The sequence below is a fragment of the Brassica napus genome, chromosome C8, assembly GCF_020379485.1.
Source record: "Brassica napus cultivar Da-Ae chromosome C8, Da-Ae, whole genome shotgun sequence".
Lineage (NCBI taxonomy): Eukaryota > Viridiplantae > Streptophyta > Magnoliopsida > Brassicales > Brassicaceae > Brassica > Brassica napus.
Genome location: NC_063451.1, coordinates 24,740,804 through 24,764,229, shown reverse-complemented (window position 1 = coordinate 24,764,229; position 23,426 = coordinate 24,740,804). Strand labels below are relative to the sequence as shown.

The following is a 23,426-nucleotide window of genomic DNA, read 5'->3' as shown; positions in this document are numbered from 1 at the left end:
ACAAGTCGCTCCGGACTTCGGGAGCGACCTCAGGGGGTCGCTCTGAGAGGTCGCTCCGGGCTTCATTTTGTGTCATCTCGCCATGGAAACGCGAGCGACCTCGCAGCGTCACTCTGGCATGTCGCTCCGGCCTTTGGGAGCGACCTCAGTGGGTCGCTCTGAGAGGTCGCTCCGGGCTTCGTAAACGCGAGCGACCTTGGAGCGTCGCTCTGGCAAGTCGCTCTGAGAGGGGTGTCTCACGATAGAAACGTGAGCGACCTCTCCATGTCGCTCTGGCCGGGTCGCTCCGGGATGTGTGTCACAGCGACTTCACGGCGTCGCTCCGGTGAGGTCGCTCTGGTGTGCTGCTCGTCCGTTGATCGCTTTAAACACTTCTTTTGAGCTCCAAATGCACCCAAATGCCTCCAAGAACTCCATATGGTACTCCAACACCTAATAAAGACTCATGTATGCAAAATGCAACCTAAACGTGGCTAAATCCTAGTCTATATGATCAAAATGCACATGGGTGAATGGATAATACAATGGAAATATGCAAGATATCAACGAACCAATGCTTTCTTCCATACTATCAAAGAGGCGGCAGGAAACAGCTTCTTCTTTTGCTCGTGTGTTCTTAATTCAGGTTCGATGGAAAGCTGTGATAGCAAACGTCAGCAATGTCGTTGGCTTAGGGAGCTAAGTTTCAATTTATTCATCAGACTTTTACCTCAATGGACCCAATGTTGGTAGCACCAACAGCAGCAAGTGCCATAAAACCTTGTTCCCATATCTCTTCAAGCACGACATGTTCTCAATCAGATTAACAGCTGATGATCAATGTCTGGAGATCAAGAGAAAAGGCTACGCATATTTGGTACGTTTACAATGAAACAAACAAATAATTACTCTTTCATTTTCAACATAGAGATTTTTTATCGTCCTCATAGCATGCTCATTCACAGGAAACGAACGGCCTGTAAAATTGCTTGTTTATAGAAATTAGAGAGATACCAATCGTTACTAAGATGCATTCACACATAGGTTGTCTACTTAAATGAGAGATTAGAGAGTAACTAAACCTGCAAAGTGTCGACTAACCAATGCATTCCAGTCAGCCGAAGAGTATATCCGATGGTAGTCCCCTGGTCATAGGTATATCACACAATAACAGAGCCCTTTCATCGGACTGCAACAAAAACTCGATTATAAGTCGCAATTTTCTTGACACTTAACTCACTGTAAATTTTATTTTCTTACTGGCCTAGCTGAGATGCTCTCCCGTAATTTTCGAGATGCCAAAGAGACTTTCAACCAAGACTTGTCGCATTTCTCTCCAACAACTTCCTCTTCGGACTCGAGCTTTACGACTTGACCTTGTGGATCATACACCCGCTCCTCTGGTGGCTCTGTAGGAAAACGAAACTATGCTTTCTTCCACACAATCAAGGAGAGGAATCTCCCCTATATTTATACTGAACCCACACGCCTCTTAGATCTAAAGAACGCTTTGAAGACACATCGCAGGGGGAGTGAATCAACATGATTAAAGACGAAGCCATAAATCCGACGGTTTCAGATCGTGAGAGGAAACGCAAAGGTCACTGCATCGCCGCCGCACGAAGAGGAGAGAAGAATTCACTTCAGCCGTATTAGGTCTAGAGGCGGCATAAATTTCAGCGGCCCGGATGAATTTTCCAATTTCAGAGCCCAGTACCACAATACGCGAACGAAGCCCATCAGAAGAATAAATGAAACGGTGTGTTTTATTCGGCTGGACACGTTTCACGCCCTCAAGACTCGACTTTGTGACCTGGAATCCTAGGTGGCATCACCAATAGGGAGTAAACCCTTTTTTATAATAATAGATTACCTAAGTATAAAACTATTAATATCTTAAAAAAATTAAAACAGAACAATGATATTTATTTGTTTGACGAAAATAACAAATTATAGTAACAATCTTTTGTTAATATTTAATTATATAGATAATTAAAATTGAATTAGCTAATTCGACTTCACAAAAAATGATTTAAAAATAACAATATCTATATTATGGAAACAGAAGACCCTTTTTTGAGGTGTCCTTCTTTTTTAAAAGTATGTACATGCTACTGCCACTGGTTTATTTAAAACATATGCTTTTAATTAAATTCTGTATTTTCGAATTATTTTTTAATTAAACAGCAGAAAATCCTTTTATTTAAAAAATCCTTCATAAAACGTTTAAACAAACTTCAATTGCTATAATTTAGTTATTGAAATGGATACATGATATATGCAGAAATCACGATACCCAAATTGTATGTTTAATCAACAATATTTCTCAACTTCCATATTAAAAGGAATGTTGTTATTTTGCAAAATTAATAGCTTAATGTAGTTGACCACAATATATGCAAACTTCACGTTTTAATTGACCACCATAGCTGACCATCATATCTGACCACCACGGTTAATATGCTTCACCATTTAGTTTTTAGCAAAAATTATTAGCTTAACGTAGTTAACCACTATAATTGTATAGTTCTATAAAATATTAATGAAATATTAATTATTGGTAATATTTATACACACTTTAGAAAATAATAATATAAAACTATTAATTTGTAACAAAACAATTATTATGTTACTCTCTAAACATTTTGAAAACCAAACCAAGATCGACTCAGTATATATATTGGTTGACTGGTCTGACCAGTTTAACTCAATTAACAGGTTTTTAAAATTTTATTGTATATTATATATGTATATATACCATATGCTTTAAAAAAAGGAATTCTATATGAACTTAAATTATTGCATACATAAGATTAACATTCAAATCACAATTTATATTTTTTCTTACAACAAAATTTCAAATCTTATAGTAATGGAAAAATTTGAAACATATAATATTTAGATGAGAAGTGGGAATAAAACTTATAATTTTTTCGTACATAGAAAAAACTACGAAATAATATGTGAAAACTGAAAAGAAAAAAACTATTAATCACTAATAGCTTCATAACAAAATTCTTAGAACAGTTAAAAGACTATAAACTATGTTTTAGTTTTGCAGAATCCAGAGTTTTTTTTATCCGGACTATCGTTTTACTGGGTTTTCCGGTTGTTTTCAAATACAGTTTTTATTGTTCCAAGTCATCGGTTTTACTAGATTTTTCAGTTTTTTTCTCAAATCCAGGTTGACTGGCGTGACCAATGTAATAGGTTTTTAAAATTTTATTGTATATTATATATGTATATATACCATGTTTTAAGGAAAAAAATGAATTCTATGTGAACTTAAATTGTTGACATACATAAGATTAACATTCAAATCACCATATATATTTTTTCTTACAACAAAATTTCAAGTCATCAGTTATACGGGATTTTCCAGTTTTTTTTTCAAATCCCAAATTTTAAACTGAATCGAACTCAACTTATTAGACGATTCATGGTTAGAATGTTTTCGACTGGTTGGCACTGTCTGGTTTCCAAAACATTGCAATATTTATAACATAAAATATCATGCACTTTCAAAGCGCGGATCAAAATCTAGTATACTATTAAAACACAAGACCTTTTTTTGAGGTTCCCTTGATTTTCAAACTATATTACAGGAGGTGTACCATTTGCTATTTAATTTTAATATATTGATATTATTTTTGAATTAAGAAAACAAATATTCTCAAAATCGTGTTTTTCAAGTGTCTAACAATACTAACCAATGACATTCATATGTTGTTCTCTTAATTAATTATTATTAAATGTATATTTCAGTTAAAATAGTAGTACAGTAACTACATTTAATTTGTGGAAGTCCCCTTGGTCCAGTGGTTTGACCAAGGGTTCATTAATGCTTCTACACCAGGAGGTCTGGGTTTCAATTCCCAGAGAAGGCAGAATTATGCGAATTAAGGGAGGAAAAGGCTTACAAAATATCTACAGCATGGCGCAAGGAGTACCGTCAAGCGTGGATCCCAGAGGACGGCTCAGGTGATGCAGTCAGGTGTGAATGTAGAATTGTCTGTTGTAGAATCGTCTGTAATATTTCTCATAGTTGTAATAGCATAATTATCGAGCGTTAAAAAAAAACTACATTTAATTCATTTGACATAACTAATTCTTAGTAGTTTTGTGTTAAGCCACGACATATAACCAGCCAACAGTCTGATAACATTTAAGCAAGGACTCCTTTGGATTTAATATTATTTGGGCTTTACAGAGAAAAAATGTACACGAATCAAAACTAAAAAGGGATTAAAATTTAACAAAGACTGGGAAATAACCGTGTCATTTTATATGATTAAAGCTTAACGAGCCCACATAATCTACGATCCTTTAGGAAATAAAAAGCCCAATTAGTTTGAGTTACCGAATTAAATTAGCAATTATTTTTTTCACTTTCACGCTTACCTACAGTTACTTTTATATGATTAGTCTTTTTTTATTTGTAATCTGTTAGACCACATAAAATGTTAAGTGCATTCACTCCTATTTTAAAAATGGACCAGAGAAATTGAACCAAATCAATTATTTGAGTTCAGTGCCGGTTCAGACTTATCAGGTGCCTAAAGCTGATAAAAATATTATTAAATACTATCTAAATAGTTAATAAAAATATTATTAAATATTAATTTTATTTTTTGAAAAATCATTTATCAGCCTCGAATGTAGAAATATTATAATAATTTATTTTTTTTAGAATGTCATTTTTAAAAAGCTACAGAAACCTACAAAGAAAGAAAGAAAAAAGTTTATATGACATATGCAGCTATTCATATGAATATCAATTAAAAACAAACTTGGAATATGAAGAATTGATCCTTTGAGTTTTCAATTGTTATAGTTTCTGTAGCTATTATAACAAATATCGGAAGAAATACACAAAAGGATGTAAAGAAATTTCGTTTTCCAAAAAAAAGGACACAAAATAAAACACTAGGTTTTGTTTAATTAAATTATTTATTTATTCTCACTCTACCTAATATAACATATAAGTAATGAAACTATAGTTGTTAGATTAAGTACTATCTGTATTAGTGAATAAATCAAATTTTGTGTATTATCTTCAAAAAGAACAAAAATATATATTATTAAAAAGTGGTATAAGAAGTCAGTTTCGAAATATATATAATATTTGGCGCCTAAAATCCTTGTTTTATGGGATTTAGCTCAGGCCGGGCCTGAATATAATTGTTCTATTATTAAACCTAATTTAACAATCTAGCTAAATATATTTTTAATATATAAAATTTAATAGTTCTATTTACATGCATACTTAATGTATAAATAAATATCAGATATAAAACATTGTAAATAAATTAGTTTTTAGATTTTTGATAGTTTAAATTATTTTTATTGAGTTCAATAGCTTTGAGGCTCAATCTGAATACATGATCGGTTTATGACTGAATCAGTTATTAGATCCAACCTGATCACATGATCGGTTTATGGTCAAACCTAGTCCAACCATCGCGTCGTCTATCCGATTCTTAAAAACATTTTTTTTTGTGTATACAATATTTGATTCCCAAATAATCTTAATTAGACATCTTGAGACGTGTTATGAAATTAACTTTTGTTGGTCTAACTTTTCTTTTTATACACATATATATTTAACCCTTTTTCTGCACACTGACGTTTAATTTACAGAACATATAATAAAATGCGGCCATATCTTCTATTTTTTTTTAAAAGAGTTAGAGTTTAAAAAGAAAAGTCTTAAATTTTCATGACGCAAGCTTGAAATAAAAAGTTTCCCTAAAATCTATAAAAATATTATTGAGAATTAACCGGTTGTACATTGTTTGATGCACCTTATATACAAATATACAGTGATTGCACCCTTCAGGCAAAACCTATCGAAGTACACATGACTTGAAATTTTACGTAGTGTATCTTTCGTCAAGGCAAATGACTTTAGTTTTCCCTACGACACACCCATAATAATTTGCCTTTAGCACACACTAGTACGATCCATATAGATTTCTATAATAAATTGTATTATGGGTGTGTGCGCCATAGCCCGTAGATTTAAACACACATTAGTATCCAATCCTAATTTGTTAATATGGAACAAATTAATTAATTAGGTAATTATTTGTCCTAATTCACATTTTCAGTTATCTATCATTTTGGTCTATCTTACCCCGTATTATTATTAAAATATTATAAAGAAATAGTTTTAGTTTTTTTTAAAAATAATAAAATAATAAAATACAAAAGTTATTATCTGATTAGTTTGATTTTTTTGAAAAGTAGATAAATTTTCATATATTTTCTAATACATTTTCTACTTATTTTAGAAAAATACTTTTTACTTCTACGTTAGAGCAGAACAGAGCAATGCCTACCCTTATGAAAATAAGGCAACAGCCTGGGCCCATGTTTTTAAATCAAAATTAGAGCCCCGCATAGATAAACAATGTTTATAAGCTGTTACATATATATTTACATATAGAGTGATAAATTTATATATATACTTTACATTTTAGTTTAAGCTCTCATTCTGAGATTGTTAATCATAAATATATTCACGATATCATGAAGTTTATTATTGTACGACATGTTGATAACTTGATATGTATGTTTTTATGTATTTTATGTGCTACAAATAACCGCACAGTTCCTAGGTTCTTTTCTCTAGTATTAGCATTGGAGAGTCTATGAGTTTTAATTGAATGGATGCACTTTAAAAGTTCCACTAGTAGAACTATCGGTAGAACTCATTTAATAATTTGGGTATCAAGAGAACATGACGTAAGGTGCACAAAGTTGCGAATTTACAATTGTTTGTAAGTAAATCCACACTAGCATAAATCCCTACACGGTTCGCAGAGCAGAACATGTATTCTGATTTTTGATTTATTTCTACCGAAGATTGGAAATGAATTGTGGTAAATATTCGATGATCTAATGTAGCTAAATTACATATCTTATAATACAAAGAAGAAGATTATTCTTTTCTCTTCTTTCCACCTCATTAAATAAGGCAAAGAGGTGGTGACATCTGTCCCATTATTTTGTTTTGTTGAGAAGGCATTGATTCACATTTGAGCTTTTGGTTTCGTTGGAGAAATTTGCTACCCTTAAGAGTGTCCACGTCGACAGGTATTCATTTAGTGGGCTCCATTTAGATAATAAATATTTTTGCTTTCGACGTTACTTTTGACCAATGTATTATTTGCGTATGCTTTGAACATAATGTTTGCCTTTTCAGATTCTAGATCTCCAATCGTTAGGTTAAAAGCTAACAGTTCCGGCTCAGCGGAGTAATGGATTTCTTCAAATCAAAGTAAGGATCTTCTGATTCGAAGGAGAAGAGCACGAAACCTTCTTCTTCTTGATGAGCTTCTTCTTCGTCTCTCATAGTAAGTTCTTCAGTATATATTTTGATTTTCATCTACGTTCAAAGACGAGGCTTTGTGATGATTTAACTCTTCTAAATATTTTCTCTATACACTATCTTGGGTGGATTTTCCATGAAATCATCTGTGGTTAAAGAGGAGGATGAGACACTGCATGGAGGTGGCTAAGGGTCGTTGGCATTTTTACTTTTACGTTTCTTAACGGTGGTGGAAGCTCCAGAAGATAATGTTTTAGGGGTTTGTTGATACGATGAGATGTAACTCTTCATTCTAGAGCCTTTAATCTGTTTTTCCAATCAGTATGAAGAAGAAGGCTGCAAATCTTTAGAAAAGTACATCCTCTTTTCAATCATTTTTGCTCTTTGTTTGGCAAATAACAGTTGGATTATGCAGAGGATATTTTATAGAGGAACACTGAGAAAAGTGTTGAGATCATCTCAGTTCAAAAACACTTGGCTTCCTCAACATACTAAGGTAGCATAACAACCAGCTACCCTCAACGTAATTTGCATTTCGATCCATCAGTCACTGACATATAATATAATAGGATGACTTCATCATGGACGTGTTTTTTTTTTTTTTTGTGTGTAGATGTAAACAAAGAAGGTGTGAATCAGAGGATTATTGCCTCCCTTTTCTATAGAGGAAGACGATCCTATCAAAATGTAAGACATTGAGAAAGATGATGTCAAAAGGGAGTGAAGACAGCGGATACTCTTTGGAAGGTTCCATCTTTATGTTAATTCAAATCCAGTATTTCTAATATAGATGAGCAGTCACAGAGGTGTCCAAATCAACATCAACTCTGCAAGTGAGGTATTCTAAATGGATTCATCGTATGAGATAGTAGGTAAAAAGAACACACAGTGTAGAAACCCTTAAAAGAAGAAAAAAAGAATGGTCGAGTCGCGGACGATCAGATTGATCTTGTCTGAACCATGAGGCAAGTATGCCACTAGACAATGGTTAGACAATGTAGTGGATTGATCCAAATGACGTTTGAAGCATGACACTTTTGGAAGCACAACAGGAAGACCGAAAATTGGGCGAAAAACCCTAAATTTCGGTATTATAGAATTTTTCGAAGAAGCCGGAAGCTCGGGAAATATTTTCCCTTAAGATAAGAGTCCAAGTGGAGTTTATTAAAAATACTCAGATCATCATAGCTGGCGTATAAAAATATTTGGGATTGATCTCGGGACGAAAAATTCACCAGAAAGGCTGAAATTGGACGAATGGATCGAGAAGCTCGAGGTGGCACAATCTATGAGATCAGGACGTGGTGGAAACTGCCTGGCGTGGTATGTGGCAAGGAAGCATGAGGTGTTGCAGTAAAAATGATCACATCATGCGGAGTGACACATAGAAACACGAGGTGGAACGGCCAAGCACGAGGTGCCAAGCACGAGGTGTCGCGATGCATGCGACCAGGCCATGCAGCCATACATGTGGAGGACGTGGTGTCACCTTGCATGTGAGCAGGACATGCATCCAGACAGGTAGAGGGTGTGGTGTCACCTTGCATGTGAGCAGGCCATGCTGAAAGACAAGTGGAGCACGAGGTGCCGCCGCGCATGCGTCCGGAGCCATGCGAAGCGACACACGGGCTGCCACACGGCTTGTTCCTGATTGGTTGCTGATTCCTATAAATATGCCACGACCCCCACTCATTTCAACCCATACAGAACACATCAAACCTACTTTAAAACGTGAGAGAGAAAGCAAAGAAAGAAAGTTCGAGTTCCGATCGTTTTCGAGCTTTTTAGGCAGTTTTGAGGGTTTTCGAGAACAGTTACTCTGCCGATTTTGAGTCAGCACCTGGAGAAGGTTTTGTTCAAGTGAAGGGAGATCAGATATAGTGGAGACCAGTTCAAGATCAGTCTGGACGTGGGTCTACTCGAGAAGGTGGGGAAAGGGTTCAGATCGGAGAAGTCGGTTTTGGGGTCAAGGCCACGGTCAACCAAAAACAGTGAGTTATAATCAATTGATTGCTGAGTTGTTTTCATGCAGGATCCCGTTACTTGGAGGTTGGATCATGGCAGGAGGCCGGGTCTAACTAAGTAACAGTTTGATTAGTTAATAATTGAGGTTATATATGTTGATTGAGTTGATGGCATGCTTGTAATTGCTTGAGAACCGTAATAACATGCTAATGGTTAGGGTTATGGTTAGTTAGCGAATGCGGAATGCTTAGATGATAACGCTAAGTTATGGATAGTTAGGTATTCTAGAATTAGTCTTTATGCTAGATTCTGGAATATGATTGATTGTGTTAGTTTGCGATTAATACTAGGAACCTTGTGTTATTTTACCGGGTTTAGTATTAGTCATATATTGGCCATATAGCATATGTGTAGCCAACAATGCTAGGCATGTTTGAGGTGGAATGTGTTGATTGTGTGGCGATTAATACTAGGAACCATGTGTTATTTTTACCGGGTTTAGTATTAATCATATATTGGCCTGACAGCATTTCTGTAACCCACAATGCTAGGCATATTGGGTGAGTTAGTGTTCCTTCAGACCTCGTACCCGGCGGGTTCAAGGAAACCCCTTATTCTCTGGATCGGGAAGACTCAGATAGACGGGGTCATGGCCTATGGCTGAGTGATTACACGACGGTGTAATGTGGCAGTGACCAGAAGGACTGTGGGCTGTCGCGCGGTGACCTGAACGACAGTGGGCCACGGTCGGTTGAAAGTTCCTTCTCCTGGCCTTTGTGGTAGGAAGTAGGATATTGCCGATAGTGAAGGAGGAACATAACGTCACCGGGGCCCGAGTTTGTTATATATATTATATCGTGTTTCGGGTTGTTGAACCCTGGTTTAAGTCGAGTTTGAGTTTGGTGATGAGCTAGTAATTAGGATAATGCTAGTTATCTTGCTATCGTTTACCGCTGCGTATTTCTAATATTTCTTATGTTATTGAATTGTGTTATTAGGTGAACCTCTCGCTTTAGTTTGTTTGGGGTGGGATAGCGAGGGGTTGTATTTGTTAGTTGGGGATTGTAACTCACTGAGTAATGCTAGATTACTCACTCCTCACTCGTTGTTGTTTCAGGTGACCAGTAGCGAGCTTGTAGAGGTCGCGGGAGGCTAGGCTGGCTGGTGTAGATTTGCATCTTTTTGCTTAAGACGCTTTCAGACTATAAGTATGCACTATTTCTCGCTTGGCATGCCACTACTTGTATAATATTTTGTGTGTTATAAACCCGATATTATATAAGATAAATAAAGCGAATGTTTTGTGCAAATGCCTTGTTGTTTCTGATATTAGCTTGTCCGAGTTAACACAACGTCAGATTGGGGTACAGGTTGAGAAGCCTTAGGCTTTGGTCTGATGGGACGTGTTAGTGGGCGGACTGGCCTAGTTACAAATTGCACTTTTTGTGACTTTGGCTGAAATGTCCGTTAACCCATCATGTAGCGCTCCCAAACCTCGGTAGACGGTCTGGCCGTCGGCCATGTTCTTGTTTGATTGTTGGCAGGTGGTTCGACCTATGCCTAAAACGGTTTGGGGGTGTTACAGAGGTGGTTTCAGAGCATGGTTTCGTCCATGCGTGACACAAGTGATTTTTAACTATTTTATCGAGTCAAAGGAGTCGCAAAAAGATGTTTAGGAAACCAGCCGCTTCCCGTAATAGGTTTAATAGGAATATGACTTACCCTTTTGATTGTGTGCAGATGGCTAATCGCGGGATGGGTGATGATGGACGAGGTCGTATATGGGGAGAGGGTATGGATTGGACATGCGGAGGATTAGGCTACGGATCTGATCAGGATGATGTAAATGGCGTTAGTGAGATGTTTGGACACGATAGGAGCCCTCTGCAGAGAACAAGATCTTCTCCGATTTGCGGTAACAGGACTAGAGTAAGGGAAGACAGTATGGCGAGCATTAGTCCAAGTCATATTTGGCACTGGAGACATCAATATGATCAATCCGTTCAATCAAACCGAAGGGCAGATCAGAACCGTGCCACCAAACGACCACAAGATCAAGGAGCAGAAAACACCCTGAAGCTTTTACATGACGTGATGACCGAGGCACTTGGTAACCAAGGCAGGCGTACTCAACCCCCTGAAGTGTCCAAGCTATTATCTACCATGAAGAACATTGGATCCTACAAGTTCAAAGTAGGATCCGATCCTATTGAAGCCGGAAAGTGGATTACTATGATGGAGAAGAGTTTTTAAGCCATGGAGTGTCCGGAGGAATACAAGAACAAGATCGCTGTGTACTATCTGGAAGGAGACGCAACGGGCTGGTGGGACAGCATTGAGAGGCAGAGTGGACATACCTTCACATCATGGGAATTGCTCAAGGGAGAGTGTGAGAGGAAGTACTTTCCTCCAGAAGCAAAACATCGATTGGAGCGTCAGTTTATGAACCTTGTTCAAGGAGATAGGCCAGTTAGGAGTTACGAATCTGAGTTCAAAAGGTTGAGGCGACATGTTTTTGATGGGCGCGAAGATGAAGCAACTATGATCCGTAACTTTATGTACGGATTGAAGCCAGAGCTTGGAAGCCGTTTAGCTGGAAGCAACTTTAGCAGCTAATCGGAGTTGGTGGAAAAAGGTGTTAATGTTGAGACTGTATTGGAGGCTGAATGGAAGACTATATCACATTCTGGTGGACACACCAAATTTAGCCAAGGAGAATGGCCGAATTTCAACAAGGGTCCAAGATCTCACAAAGGCAAAGGGCGAGGATTTGGAGGCCAAGCCAACAATCATGGTAACATTGGGGTATGTTACACATGTGATCAGCCGGGACATATTTCAAGGTTTTGTCCCAAAAACCAGCGGAATAACCAACGAAGTAACCAGCAGGGTTATTCATCGATAAGGATGGAAGATGTCACTTGTTTCTCTTGCGGTATGAAGGGCCATTATGCATCGTCATGTCCAAACAAGCCAATCCCTTCGACTCCTCTCGCGATCCGAGCTCCTCCTAGCCGTCTAGCTATTGAGCCAGCACCAAAGAAACAAAACCTAGGAGGTAGAGTTTATGCCTTAGGTGTAGAAAACCTGGACAATGCAGGACCGTCAAGCGGTCCTATCACAGGTATTGTGGGTGCTTAACCTCCTCTTTTTTTTATTATTGAATGGAATTTAGTTGTTGGAATCTAGTTAGTATGCTGGTTAAGTATAGATTTCATGATCGCTAGGTTGCGCGTTTAGAAATTTTGGATTAATGATTGATGGTTGTGCGAATTTTGATTAGTTTTTGTGATTGAGATATTTTTGATTGGGTTACTGTGGCAGGAACCATACATGTTGCTGGTAAACCCACACATGTATTGTTCGACTTGAGGGCAACACATAGTTTTGTAACCCCTGAAGTAGCTGCCCGGTTTTGGGATTGTTTTGTGGTTGACAGGATAAATGTGGCTGTCTTGACCCCTGCAGACCGAACCCTTCAAGCAGATCAGTGTATCAAGAATGTTCCATTGGTCATTCAAGAGAAAGAATTTGTGGCAGATCTGTTAGTCGTGTCTTTGAAAGAGTACGAAGTAATCCTTGGAATGGATTGGTTATCGAGCTACGGAGTTCAGATCGACTATGGAAAGGGAAAGCTGTTGTTTGGCAGAGGTAAACGACCAGAGATGTTATACTATGGAATCAGTCCTAGTATGACCGTGTCCCTGGTAGCGGCAATGAGAGTACAAGATTTGTTTCAAGATGGAGAAGTATATTTGGTGACCTTATCGGTTAGTGGAGGAGCCACTAATGATGAAGTTAAGGTTGAAGACATGGAAGTGGTCCAAGAGTTTGAGGATATTTTTGCACCACTAAAGGAATTACCTCCACCTCGGAGTAATCCCTTTACCATTACTTTGGAGCCTGAAGCAAAACCTACAGCTAAGGCACCATATCGGATGGCACCAGAGGAGTTGGCTGAGCTAAAGAAGCAATTGGAAGATCTATTGGAAAAGGGATTCATCCGATCGAGCTCTTTACCTTGGGGAGCCCCTGTGCTATTTGTGAAGAAGAAGGGCGGAAGCATTAGGTTGTGTATCGATTATCGTGGTATCAACAACATCACGATAAAAGATAAGTATCCTCTTCTGAGGATAGACGAGTTGTTAGAACAACTAAAGGGAGCTAGTTAGTTTTCGAAGATTGATTTGGCATCAGGGTATCACCAAATTCCTATTGCCAAGTCAGACATCATGAAGACGGCGTTTCGGACGAGGTATAGGCAGTACGAGTTTGTAGTTATGCCCTTTGGTCTCACAAACGCACCTGCGGCTTTCATGCGTTTGATGAATGAAGTGTTTCATGACTACCTCGAAAAGTTCGTGATCATTTTTATTGATGACATCCTGGTGTACTCGAGAAGTAAGGAGGAGCACAAAGAGCATCTGAGACTGGTTATGGAGAGGTTACGAAATCAGAAGCTATTTGCCAAGTTCAGCAAGTGCTCGTTTTGGAAGAGAGAGATAGGATTTTTGGGTCACATATAATCAGGAGAGGGTGTGGCTGCAGATCCAGAAAAGGTCCAAGCCATACGGGAATGGCCTCGACCTACCACTGTAACGGAAGTAAGAAGTTTTCTCAGACTTGCGGGCTATTATCTGAAGTTTGTTAAGGACTTTTCCTCCATTGCAAAGCCTTTAACTAAACTTACCGGCAAAGGAGTTCCTTTTATATGGGTGGAAGAAACCGAGAAGGCTTTCAAGAAGTTGAAGGAAGCTCTCACGATCGCACCTGTGTTAGCTTTGCCCGAGCAAGGTAAACCTTACACGATTTACACGGATGCTTCACGAGTTGGGTTAGGTTGTGTTCTTATGCAAGATGAACGAGTCATTGTATATGCTTCACGACAACTATTAAAGCATGAAGATAACTATAGTACTCATGACTTGGAGTTAGCGGCCGTGGTGTTCGCCTTGCGAATTTGGAGATCGTACATGTATGGAGAAGAAGTGGAGGTATACACGGACCATCAAAGTCTTAAACACCTCTTCACTCAGCCAGATCTCAACCTGTGCCAGCGTAGGTGGATGGAGTTTGTGGCAGGCTACGATATAAGGATTAGCTACCATCCTGGTAAAGCGAATGTTGTTGCGGACGCCTTAAGTCGAAGAAAGTTGGATGCAGATTTAGAGAAAGAAGTGGAGCTGTTGAACCAAGAGTTGAAACAAGTGAAGTTGGTCGTTTTGGAAGGACAGACAAGCGAGCCATTGGGACTTCAAGCGGTGAACCAGGCCAGCTTGATTCAGAGAATTCGAGAAGAACAACTTAAGGATGAGAAGCTATTGAAGATCTCTGAGGAACTCAGAGGACCAGCCGGGCCAAATAATGCGGGATATTACTTAGCAGAGGATGGAACCTTGCTAATAAATTGGAGGATCACGGTTCCTAAAGGACAAGGGCTGAGAGATGAGATACTAAGGATTGCACATCATTCTTTACTTAGTATCCATCCTGGAAGTTCGAAGATGTGCCGAGACGTGAGAAGATACTATCATTAGCCGGGCATGAAGAGATCGGTAGCGCAATGGGTCGCGCAGTGTGCAACTTGTCAACAAGTCAAGGTCGAACATCAAGTTCCAGGAGGATTGTTGCAAATTCTTCCAATAACTCAATTGAAATGGGACTATATTTCCATGGATTTCATCACCGGATTACCCACCGCTCCAGGTAGATCGAACAACTCGATATTGGTGATTGTGGATAGGTTGACCAAGGTTACACACTTGCTGCCTATGCGGGACACTGATAAAGTCAAAGTATTGGCGAGCTATACATCGACCAAATCGTGAAGTTACATGGTGTACCCTCAGACATCGTCTCAGATCGCGATCCAAGGTTCACGGCATCATTCTGGGAAGCATTGCAAGAAGCCTTGGGAAATAAACTGTTTAGAAGCACGGCGTTCCATCTAGAAACAGATGGCCAAACGGAGAGAACCATTCGGACCATCGAGGACATGCTTCAGATGTGTATTCTCGATTGGGCAGGAACTAGAAGCATTTACCGTTGGTCGAGTTCTCGTATAACAATAGTCATCATTCGAGCATAGGGATGTCTCCTTATGAAGCATTATACGGAAGGCCATGAAAAACGCCTATGTGTTGGACGGAAGTGGGCGAAAGGAGAATGTTTGGGTCACCTATCGTTCAGGAGACCATGATTAAGCTTGAGACGATACAGACTAACATGAAGAAGGCTCAGGACAGTCAGAAGAAGTACGCGGACAAGTCAAGAAGAGAGGTAACTTTCGAGATAGGAGATTGGGTCTATTTGAAGGTTACTGCACAGAAAGGGAAGGACAGATTTGGCAAGGTCGGGAAACTTGCGGTCAGGTTCATTGGTCCGTACAAGATCATTGGGAAAGTTGGTGAGGTAGTTTACCGTTTGGATCTGCCAAAGGATATGCGTCTACATCCTGTATTTCATGTTTCCATGCTTCGGAAACATATACAGGATCCAAGTACTGTTGAACCCGAGAGACTAGAGGAGTTGAGGACAAACATTACGTATCCGGAAGGACCAATCCGATTGGGAGAACGGCGTATTCGGAAGCTGAAGAACCGTGAGATTGCTCAAGTACAAGTGTTCTGGGGAAGACAAAACAAGATTCATGTTACTTGGGAGGATGAAGCGAGGTTTAAAACCGATCACCCAGAGTTCATCCGAGAGGATGTTGTGATGGAAGAAGGAGGCCCCTCAGACCCTTAGAATTCGAGGATGAATTCTGTTAAGGGGAGGGGGGGGGGGAGAATGTAGAAACCCTTAAAAGAAAAAGAAAGAAAAAAGAATGGTCGAGTATCTTTTTGGTGGTCGAGTCGCGGACGATCAGATTGATCTTGTCTGAACCATGAGGCAAGTACGCCACTAGACAATGGTTAGACAATGTAGTAGATTGATCCAAAGGACTTTTGAAGCATGACACTTCTGGAAGCACAACAGGAAGACCGAAAATTGGACGAAAAACCCTAAATTTCGGTATTATGGAATTTTTCGAAGAAGCCGGAAGCTCGGGAAATATTTTCCCTTAAGATCAGATTCCAAGTGAAGTTTATTAAAAATATTCATAGCATCAGAACTGGTGTAGAAAAATATTTGGGATTGATCGCGGGACGAAAAATACACCGAAAAGGCCAAAATTGGACGAATGGATCGAGAAGCTCGAGTGGCTCAATCTATGAGATCAGGACGTGGTGGCAACTGCCAGGCGTGGTATATGGCAAGGTAAGAATGAGGTGTTGCAGTAAAAATGATCACAGCATGCGGAGTGACACATAGAAACACGAGGTGGAACGGCCAAGCACGAGGTGTCGCGATGCATGCGACCAGGCCATGCGGCCAGACATGTGGAGGACGTGGTGTCACCTTGCATGTGAGCAGGCCATGCATCCAGACAGGTAGAGGGCATGGTGTCACCTTGCATGTGAGCAGGCCATGCTGAAAGACAAGTGGAGCACAAGGTGCCGCCGCGCATGCGTCCGGAGCCATGCGAAGCGACACACGGGCTGCCACACGGCTTGTTCCTGATTGGTTGCTGATTCATATAAATAGCCCACGACCCCCTCTAATTTCAACCCATCCAGAACACATAAAACCTACTTTAAAATGTGGGAGAGAAATCAAAGAAAGAAAGTTCGAGTTCCGGTCGTTTTCGAGCTTTTTAGGCTGTTTTGTGGGTTTTCGAGAACAGTTACTCTGCCGATTTTGAGTCAGCACCTGGAGAAGGTTTTGTTCAAGTGAAGAGAGATCAGATATAGTGGAGATCAGTTCAAGATCAGTCTGGACATGGGTCTACTCGAGAAGGTGGAGAAAGGGTTCGGATCGGAGAAGTCGGTTTTGAGGTCAAGGCCACCGTCAACCAAAAAAAGTGAGTTATAATCAATTGATTGCTGAGTTGTTTTCATGCAGGATCCCATTACTTGGAGGTTGGATTATGACAGGAGGCCGGGTCTAACTAAGTAACGATTTGATTAGTTAATAATTGAGGTTATATATGTTGATTGAGTTGATGGCATGCTTGTTATTGCTTGAGAACCGTAGTAGCATGCTAATGGTTAGGTTGATTGGTTAGTTAGCGAATGCGGAATGCTTAGATGATATCGCTAAGTTGTGGATAGTTAGGTATTCTGGAATTAGTCTTTATGCTAGATTCTGGAATATGATTGATTGTGTTAGTTTGCGATTAATACTAGGAACCTTGTGTTATTTTACCGGGTTAAGTATTAGTCATATATTGACCATATAGCATATGTGTAACCAACAATGCTAGACATGTTTGAGGTGGAATGTGTTGATTGTGTGGCGATTAATACTAGGAACCTTGTGTTATTTTTACCGGGTTTAGTATTAATCATATATTGGCCTGACAGCATTTCTGTAACCCACAATGCTAGGCATATTGGGTGAGTTAGTGTTCCTTCAGACCTCGTACCCGGCGGGTTCAAGGAAACCCCTTATTCGCTGGATCGGGAAGACTCAGATAGACGGGGTCATGGCCTATGGCTGAGTGATTACACGACGGTGTAATGTGGCAGTGACCCGAAGGACTGTGCTCTGTCGCGCGGTGACCCGAAGGACAGTGGGCCGCGGTCGGTTGAAAGTTCCTTCTTCTGGCCTTTGTGGTAGGAAGTAGGATATTGCCGATAGTGAAGTAGGAACATAACGTCACCGGGGCCCGAGTTTGTTATATATATTATATTGTGTTTCGGGTTGTTGAACCCCCGGTTTAAGTCGAGTTTGAGTTTGGTGATGACCTAGTAATTAGCATAATGCTAGTTATCTTGCTATCTTTTACCGCTGCGTATTTCTGATATTGCTTATGTTATTGAATTGTGTTATTAGGTGAACCTCTCGCTTTAGTTTGTTTGGGGTGGGATAGCGAGGGGTTTTATTTGTTAGTTGGGGATTGTAACTCACTGAGTAATACTAGATTCCTCACTCGTTGTTGTTTCAGGTGACCAGTAGCAAGCTTGTAGAGGTCGCGGGAGGCAAGGCTGGTTGGTTTAGATTTGCATCTTTTTGCTTAAGACACTTTCAGACTATAAGTATGTACTATTTCTCGCTTGGCATGCCACTACTTGTATAATATTTTGTGTGTTGTAAACCAGATATTTTATATGCTAAATAAAGCGAATGTTTTGTGCAAATGCCTTGTTGTTTCTGATATTAGCTTGTCCGAGCTAACACAACGTCAGATTGGGGTACGGGTTGAGAAGCCTTAGGCTTTGGTCTGATGGGACGTGTTAGTGGGCGGACTGACTACAAGAAAACAGCGGTATTGTGACGGACATTCCGACGGAAAATGAAATCCTCGGAATATCCCGAGGAATTTCCTCGGAATATACCGACGGAATTCCGAGGAAATATACCGACGGAATATACCGACGGAATTTCCTTGGAATATCCCGAGAAATTTCCTCGGAATTTCCTCGGAATATACCGACGGAATTCCGAGGAAATATCAATCCGTCGGAATATTCCGAGGAAATTCCGAGGAAAAATGGGTTCCTCGGAAAAAACCGATGAATTCCGAGGAAATATTATAGCCGTTGGAGAGCCGTTGGGGGATTTTACAAAATTCCGAGGAAATTCCGACGAACTAGCCTTTTCCGTCGGAATTCCGTCAGAATTTCCTCGGTCTGTCGGCAGGATTTAAACTATAAATACAAGCACTCCTCTTCCTCTTCATTCACTCCATATCTTCATCATCCCTCTTACTCTATTTACACACGAATTTGATTCATTAAAAATATGTCTTCTTCAAATTATTTTCGTTCTTGGATCGATCGACCTCATTTGGATCCGAACACGAGATTGTTTACGGAAGAATACCAACGAGGTATAACCGAATTCATGGGGTTAGTTCACCGACAACCGGAAGAAAAAACAGGTATGTTAAGATGTCCTTGCTCTAATTGTAAAAATAGAAAGGTTATTAAAGAGTGGGATGTTTGGACTCATCTATATTTGAGTGGGTTTACACGAAGTTACAAAATTTGGTATCATCATGGGGAAACTGATTATGAACATGGTAGTACTAGCGAACCTCAGCCAGCGGTTAGATTAGAAGAACCAATTAGAACGGATGTAGATTATGGTGTAGGTACTGAGCAGATGGTAAATGATCATTTTAGAGGGGAAGATTTACCCAATGCAGAAGCTAGGAGATTTTATGATATGTTGGATGCTGGAAAGCAACCATTGTACGAAGGTTGCAGAGATGGTCATTCAGCTTTATCATCTGCTACAAGATTGATGGGCATTAAAACAGATTATAATTTGGCTGAAGACTGTGTGGATGCGATTGCTGATTTTGTAAAAGGTATTCTACCCGAGGATAATGTAGCTCCTGGTTCATACTACGAGGTTCAGAAACTCGTAGCTGGTCTTGGTTTATCGTATCAGGTAATAGATGTATGCAGCGACAACTGCATGATTTATTGGAGGGCGGATGAACAGCGGGTTACATGCAAATTTTGTGGAAAGCCTCGTTATAAAGATACGAGTGGAAGAGTTCCAGTGCCATATAAAAGGATGTGGTATTTGCCTTTGACGGAAAGGTTGCAGAGGTTGTATCTGTCTGAACGCACAGCGCAACCAATGAGATGGCATGCGGAGCACTCAATAGATGGTGAGATCAGACATCCTTCAGATGAAAAGCGTGGAAGCATTTCCAATCAAAGTATCCCGACTTTGCGTATGAGAGAAGAAATGTCTACCTTGGATTATGTACTGATGGTTTCAGTCCGTTTGGCAAGAGTGGAAGACAGTATTCTCTATGGCCCGTCATTCTTACACCATACAACCTACCCCCAAACTTGTGCTTGCGACGAGAGTTTTTGTCTCTCTCGATTCTCGTTCCCGGACCAGAGCATCCTAAGAGATCACTTGATGTGTTTCTTCAGCCACTAATATATGAGTTGCAACAACTATGGGCTCAAGGTGCTGAAACATACGATGTTTCGTGTAAAGAAAACTTTCAAATGCGGGCAGTACTAATGTGGACAATAAGTGATTTTCCAGCATATGGTATGTTGTCTGGATGGACAACGCATGGAAGGCTATCATGTCCATATTGTCAAGATAACACTGATGCTTTCCAACTAAAACACGGAAGGAAAACGTGTTGGTTTGACTGTCACAGGAGATTCCTACCACCTGATCATCCATATCGTAGGAGTAGGAATTTGTTTACGAAGAACAAGAGGGTGTTTGACAGTCCACCTCCGGAAATTTGTGGGAAAGATTTGAAGATACAACTAAGAGATTTTGGTGCAGAAAGGACGCCAGACGTCGGTGGACATGAGCGTTTTTCGGTAGATGCTGTTGGAGAACTACATAACTGGCACAAAAAAAGTATTTTCTGGGATCTGCCATACTGGGAGGATCATCTGCTAAGGCATAATTTAGATGTCATGCATATTGAGAAGAACTTTTTTGACAATCTCATGAACACGATCCTTAATGTTCAAGGTAAAACAAAGGATAATTTGAAGTCAAGACTGGATTTAGTCGATATATGTGCTCGTTCAGAACTTCATGTTGATGAGAATGGTAGGGCTCCTTTTCCCATATACCGACTTGATGCAGCGGGAAAAGATGCGTTCTTTGATTGGATTTCAAACGATGTGGAATTTCCAGACGGTTACGCATCAAATTTGCGTAACTGTATCGACAGAAAGGAAGGAAAGTTTACTGGCTTGAAAAGCCACGATTGCCATGTAATGATGCAGCGCCTCCTTCCGTTCGCCTTCAAGGAACTATTACCACGAAATGTTCATGAAGCAATTGCAGGGATAAGTGGTTTCTTCCGCGATTTATGCACGAGATCAGTGACTCTTGAAGGTATTGAAAATTTGAAGACTAACATAGCCGTGATTCAGTGCAACCTTGAGAAGATATTTCCTCCCTCATTTTTTGATGTTATGGAGCATCTTGTTATTCACCTGGCAAGAGAATTGGAACTTGGTGGTCCTGTGCAGTATAGATAGATGTATCTGTATGAGCGGTATATGTTCCATTTGAAGAAGATGGTGAAAAATTTAAGTAGGGTGGAAGGTTCTATAGTCGCACAGATGATCAATGAAGAAACTTCAAACTTTGCCGAGTACTACTTTCCAGCAGAAGTTCAGATCAAAAACAGAAGACCTGCTCGGCATGATGATAGAGGCGAACGGGCAACATATCATGTTACGGTTCCAGACATTTTCACAGACGTTGGACGACTTAGCGGAAAACCAAAGGACCGTCGACTTACTGAGCAGGAGCGCAGTCATTTGCAAACATATTTGCTCACCAACTGCGAAGACGTTCTACAATATGAGAGGTAAATAAATGAGCTTACAAATTTTTATTTTAACAAGTTGAAATTTAAATCTTAATTAATTACATTATTGTCATCATATACAGGATTTTCATGGCAGAAAAGCGGTTCGAGTATAGATAGACCACAGAGGACGAACTAGAAGAAATGAAGCAGAGAGAATTTACTGGATGAATGTTTACTTATGTGAGTGCTTTAAACAAATTAAAATATATTTTATCACATATTTATACTAATTCACATTTATTGATATAACATATATATATGTGCTATTAATAGGTGTCTGCTGGTTTGGCCAGAGGTGAAACATTTGACGATTGGATACGTGAGATGGTCGTTGGACCAAACTTTGTTGTGAAGTCATATCCGAGATTTTGTACTCGAGGATATGCATTCACAACTCAGAAGAGGAGACGTTCGAGTACGACTTATGATGCTGGCGTTTGTTCTGCATCAGGAGATGATGTATACTACGGACACATACATGAGATTTTGGAAATCAAGTATTTGGGCATGGTTGGATTGCGCTGTACTGTTTTCTATTGTGATTGGCACGACAACACTCCAGATCGAGGTGTGAGAACAGATGCATTTGGTGTTACATCAGTAAATTCGAGGCGAAAGCTGCAATATTATGATCCTTTCATTCTTGCTTCTCAGGCCGATCAGGTAATTAAATGTTAATTATTCAGAATGATTCATCATCATGTGTATTAATTTATAATTTTTCTAAATGTTACAGGTTTGTTATATCAAGTACCCCCGGATAAGGAACAGAGATGATCCATGGGTTACTGTTACAAGACTCAACCCGAGAGGCCGAGTTCAGGGAAGTTCTGAGCTGGAAGACCCACTACAACCAAGCACATCCGGCAACTTAAGTGCAGCAGAAGATTTAGCTGGAGTTGGCCTTGTTGTCGATTTAACCGACTTTGGAGAGAAAGCCGTCGTTCACGTAGAGGATGAACCAGTGATTGGAGAGTTTCACCAAGATCCAGATTCAGATTCATCTGGTGATGATGACTCGGAAACAGACTACCATTGATTTTTTTTTATTTTTTTTTAAGAAATACCTAGGAAATTCCGAGGAACACTTGATATAACCTCTTTCCTCGGATATTAGTTATTTGGTTTATCTAGCAAGGCAAAGCTGAATACGAATTAAAAACTACTCAAAACACAACCAAATAAAACGAAGAAACCATGTAAAAGAAATACGAACTCATAATTAAGAAAAAAAAACTAAGTTCAAAATTAACAGAAAATAAGACCATAAAACGTTAGAATAGAAAAGAAAATAAAATAACACGGTCGGAAATCAAATGGCAATACTGGAGGGGAAGGGGGAGGAGCGAATTATAGTGGAAATCGGAGGGGATGAGAGTTCTGAGGTTTAGATCCAAAAAAGGTCGGGTTTTGCCTTATAATTCTGTTTCCCGCACACGCATCGATCGATGCGTTTTTGAACAAATGCATATCGAGCGATCACATTCTTACGGTCCGGTCCATCTTAGTGATCGAGTGATGCGTTTTTGGACCCATATCCATCGATCGATCCGTTTATAAAAAAACTAACAAGATTTTCCGACGACATTCCGAGGAACATTTGAGATTCTCGATCGATCGATGGGATAATCTCATCGATCGATCACATTCTTACGGTCCGGTTCATCTTAGTGATCGATCGATGCGTTTTTGGACATATATCCATCGATCGATCCGTTTATAAAAAAACTTACAAGATTTTCCGAGGACATTCCGAGGAACATTTGAGATTCTCGATCGATCGAT

At 39.6% G+C, this 23,426-nt stretch overlaps 1 protein-coding gene across 1 annotated transcript; it reads left to right on the top strand.

Annotated features, from left to right (window-relative positions):
• The first annotated feature begins 15,412 nt into the window (after positions 1 to 15,412).
• On the top strand, positions 15,413 to 16,024 carry LOC106417063. The gene has a single exon (XM_013857924.1). The coding sequence runs from the start codon at positions 15,413 to 15,415 to the stop codon at positions 16,022 to 16,024; it is 612 nt and encodes a 203-aa protein (XP_013713378.1).
• Positions 16,025 to 23,426: the final 7,402 nt, after the last annotated feature.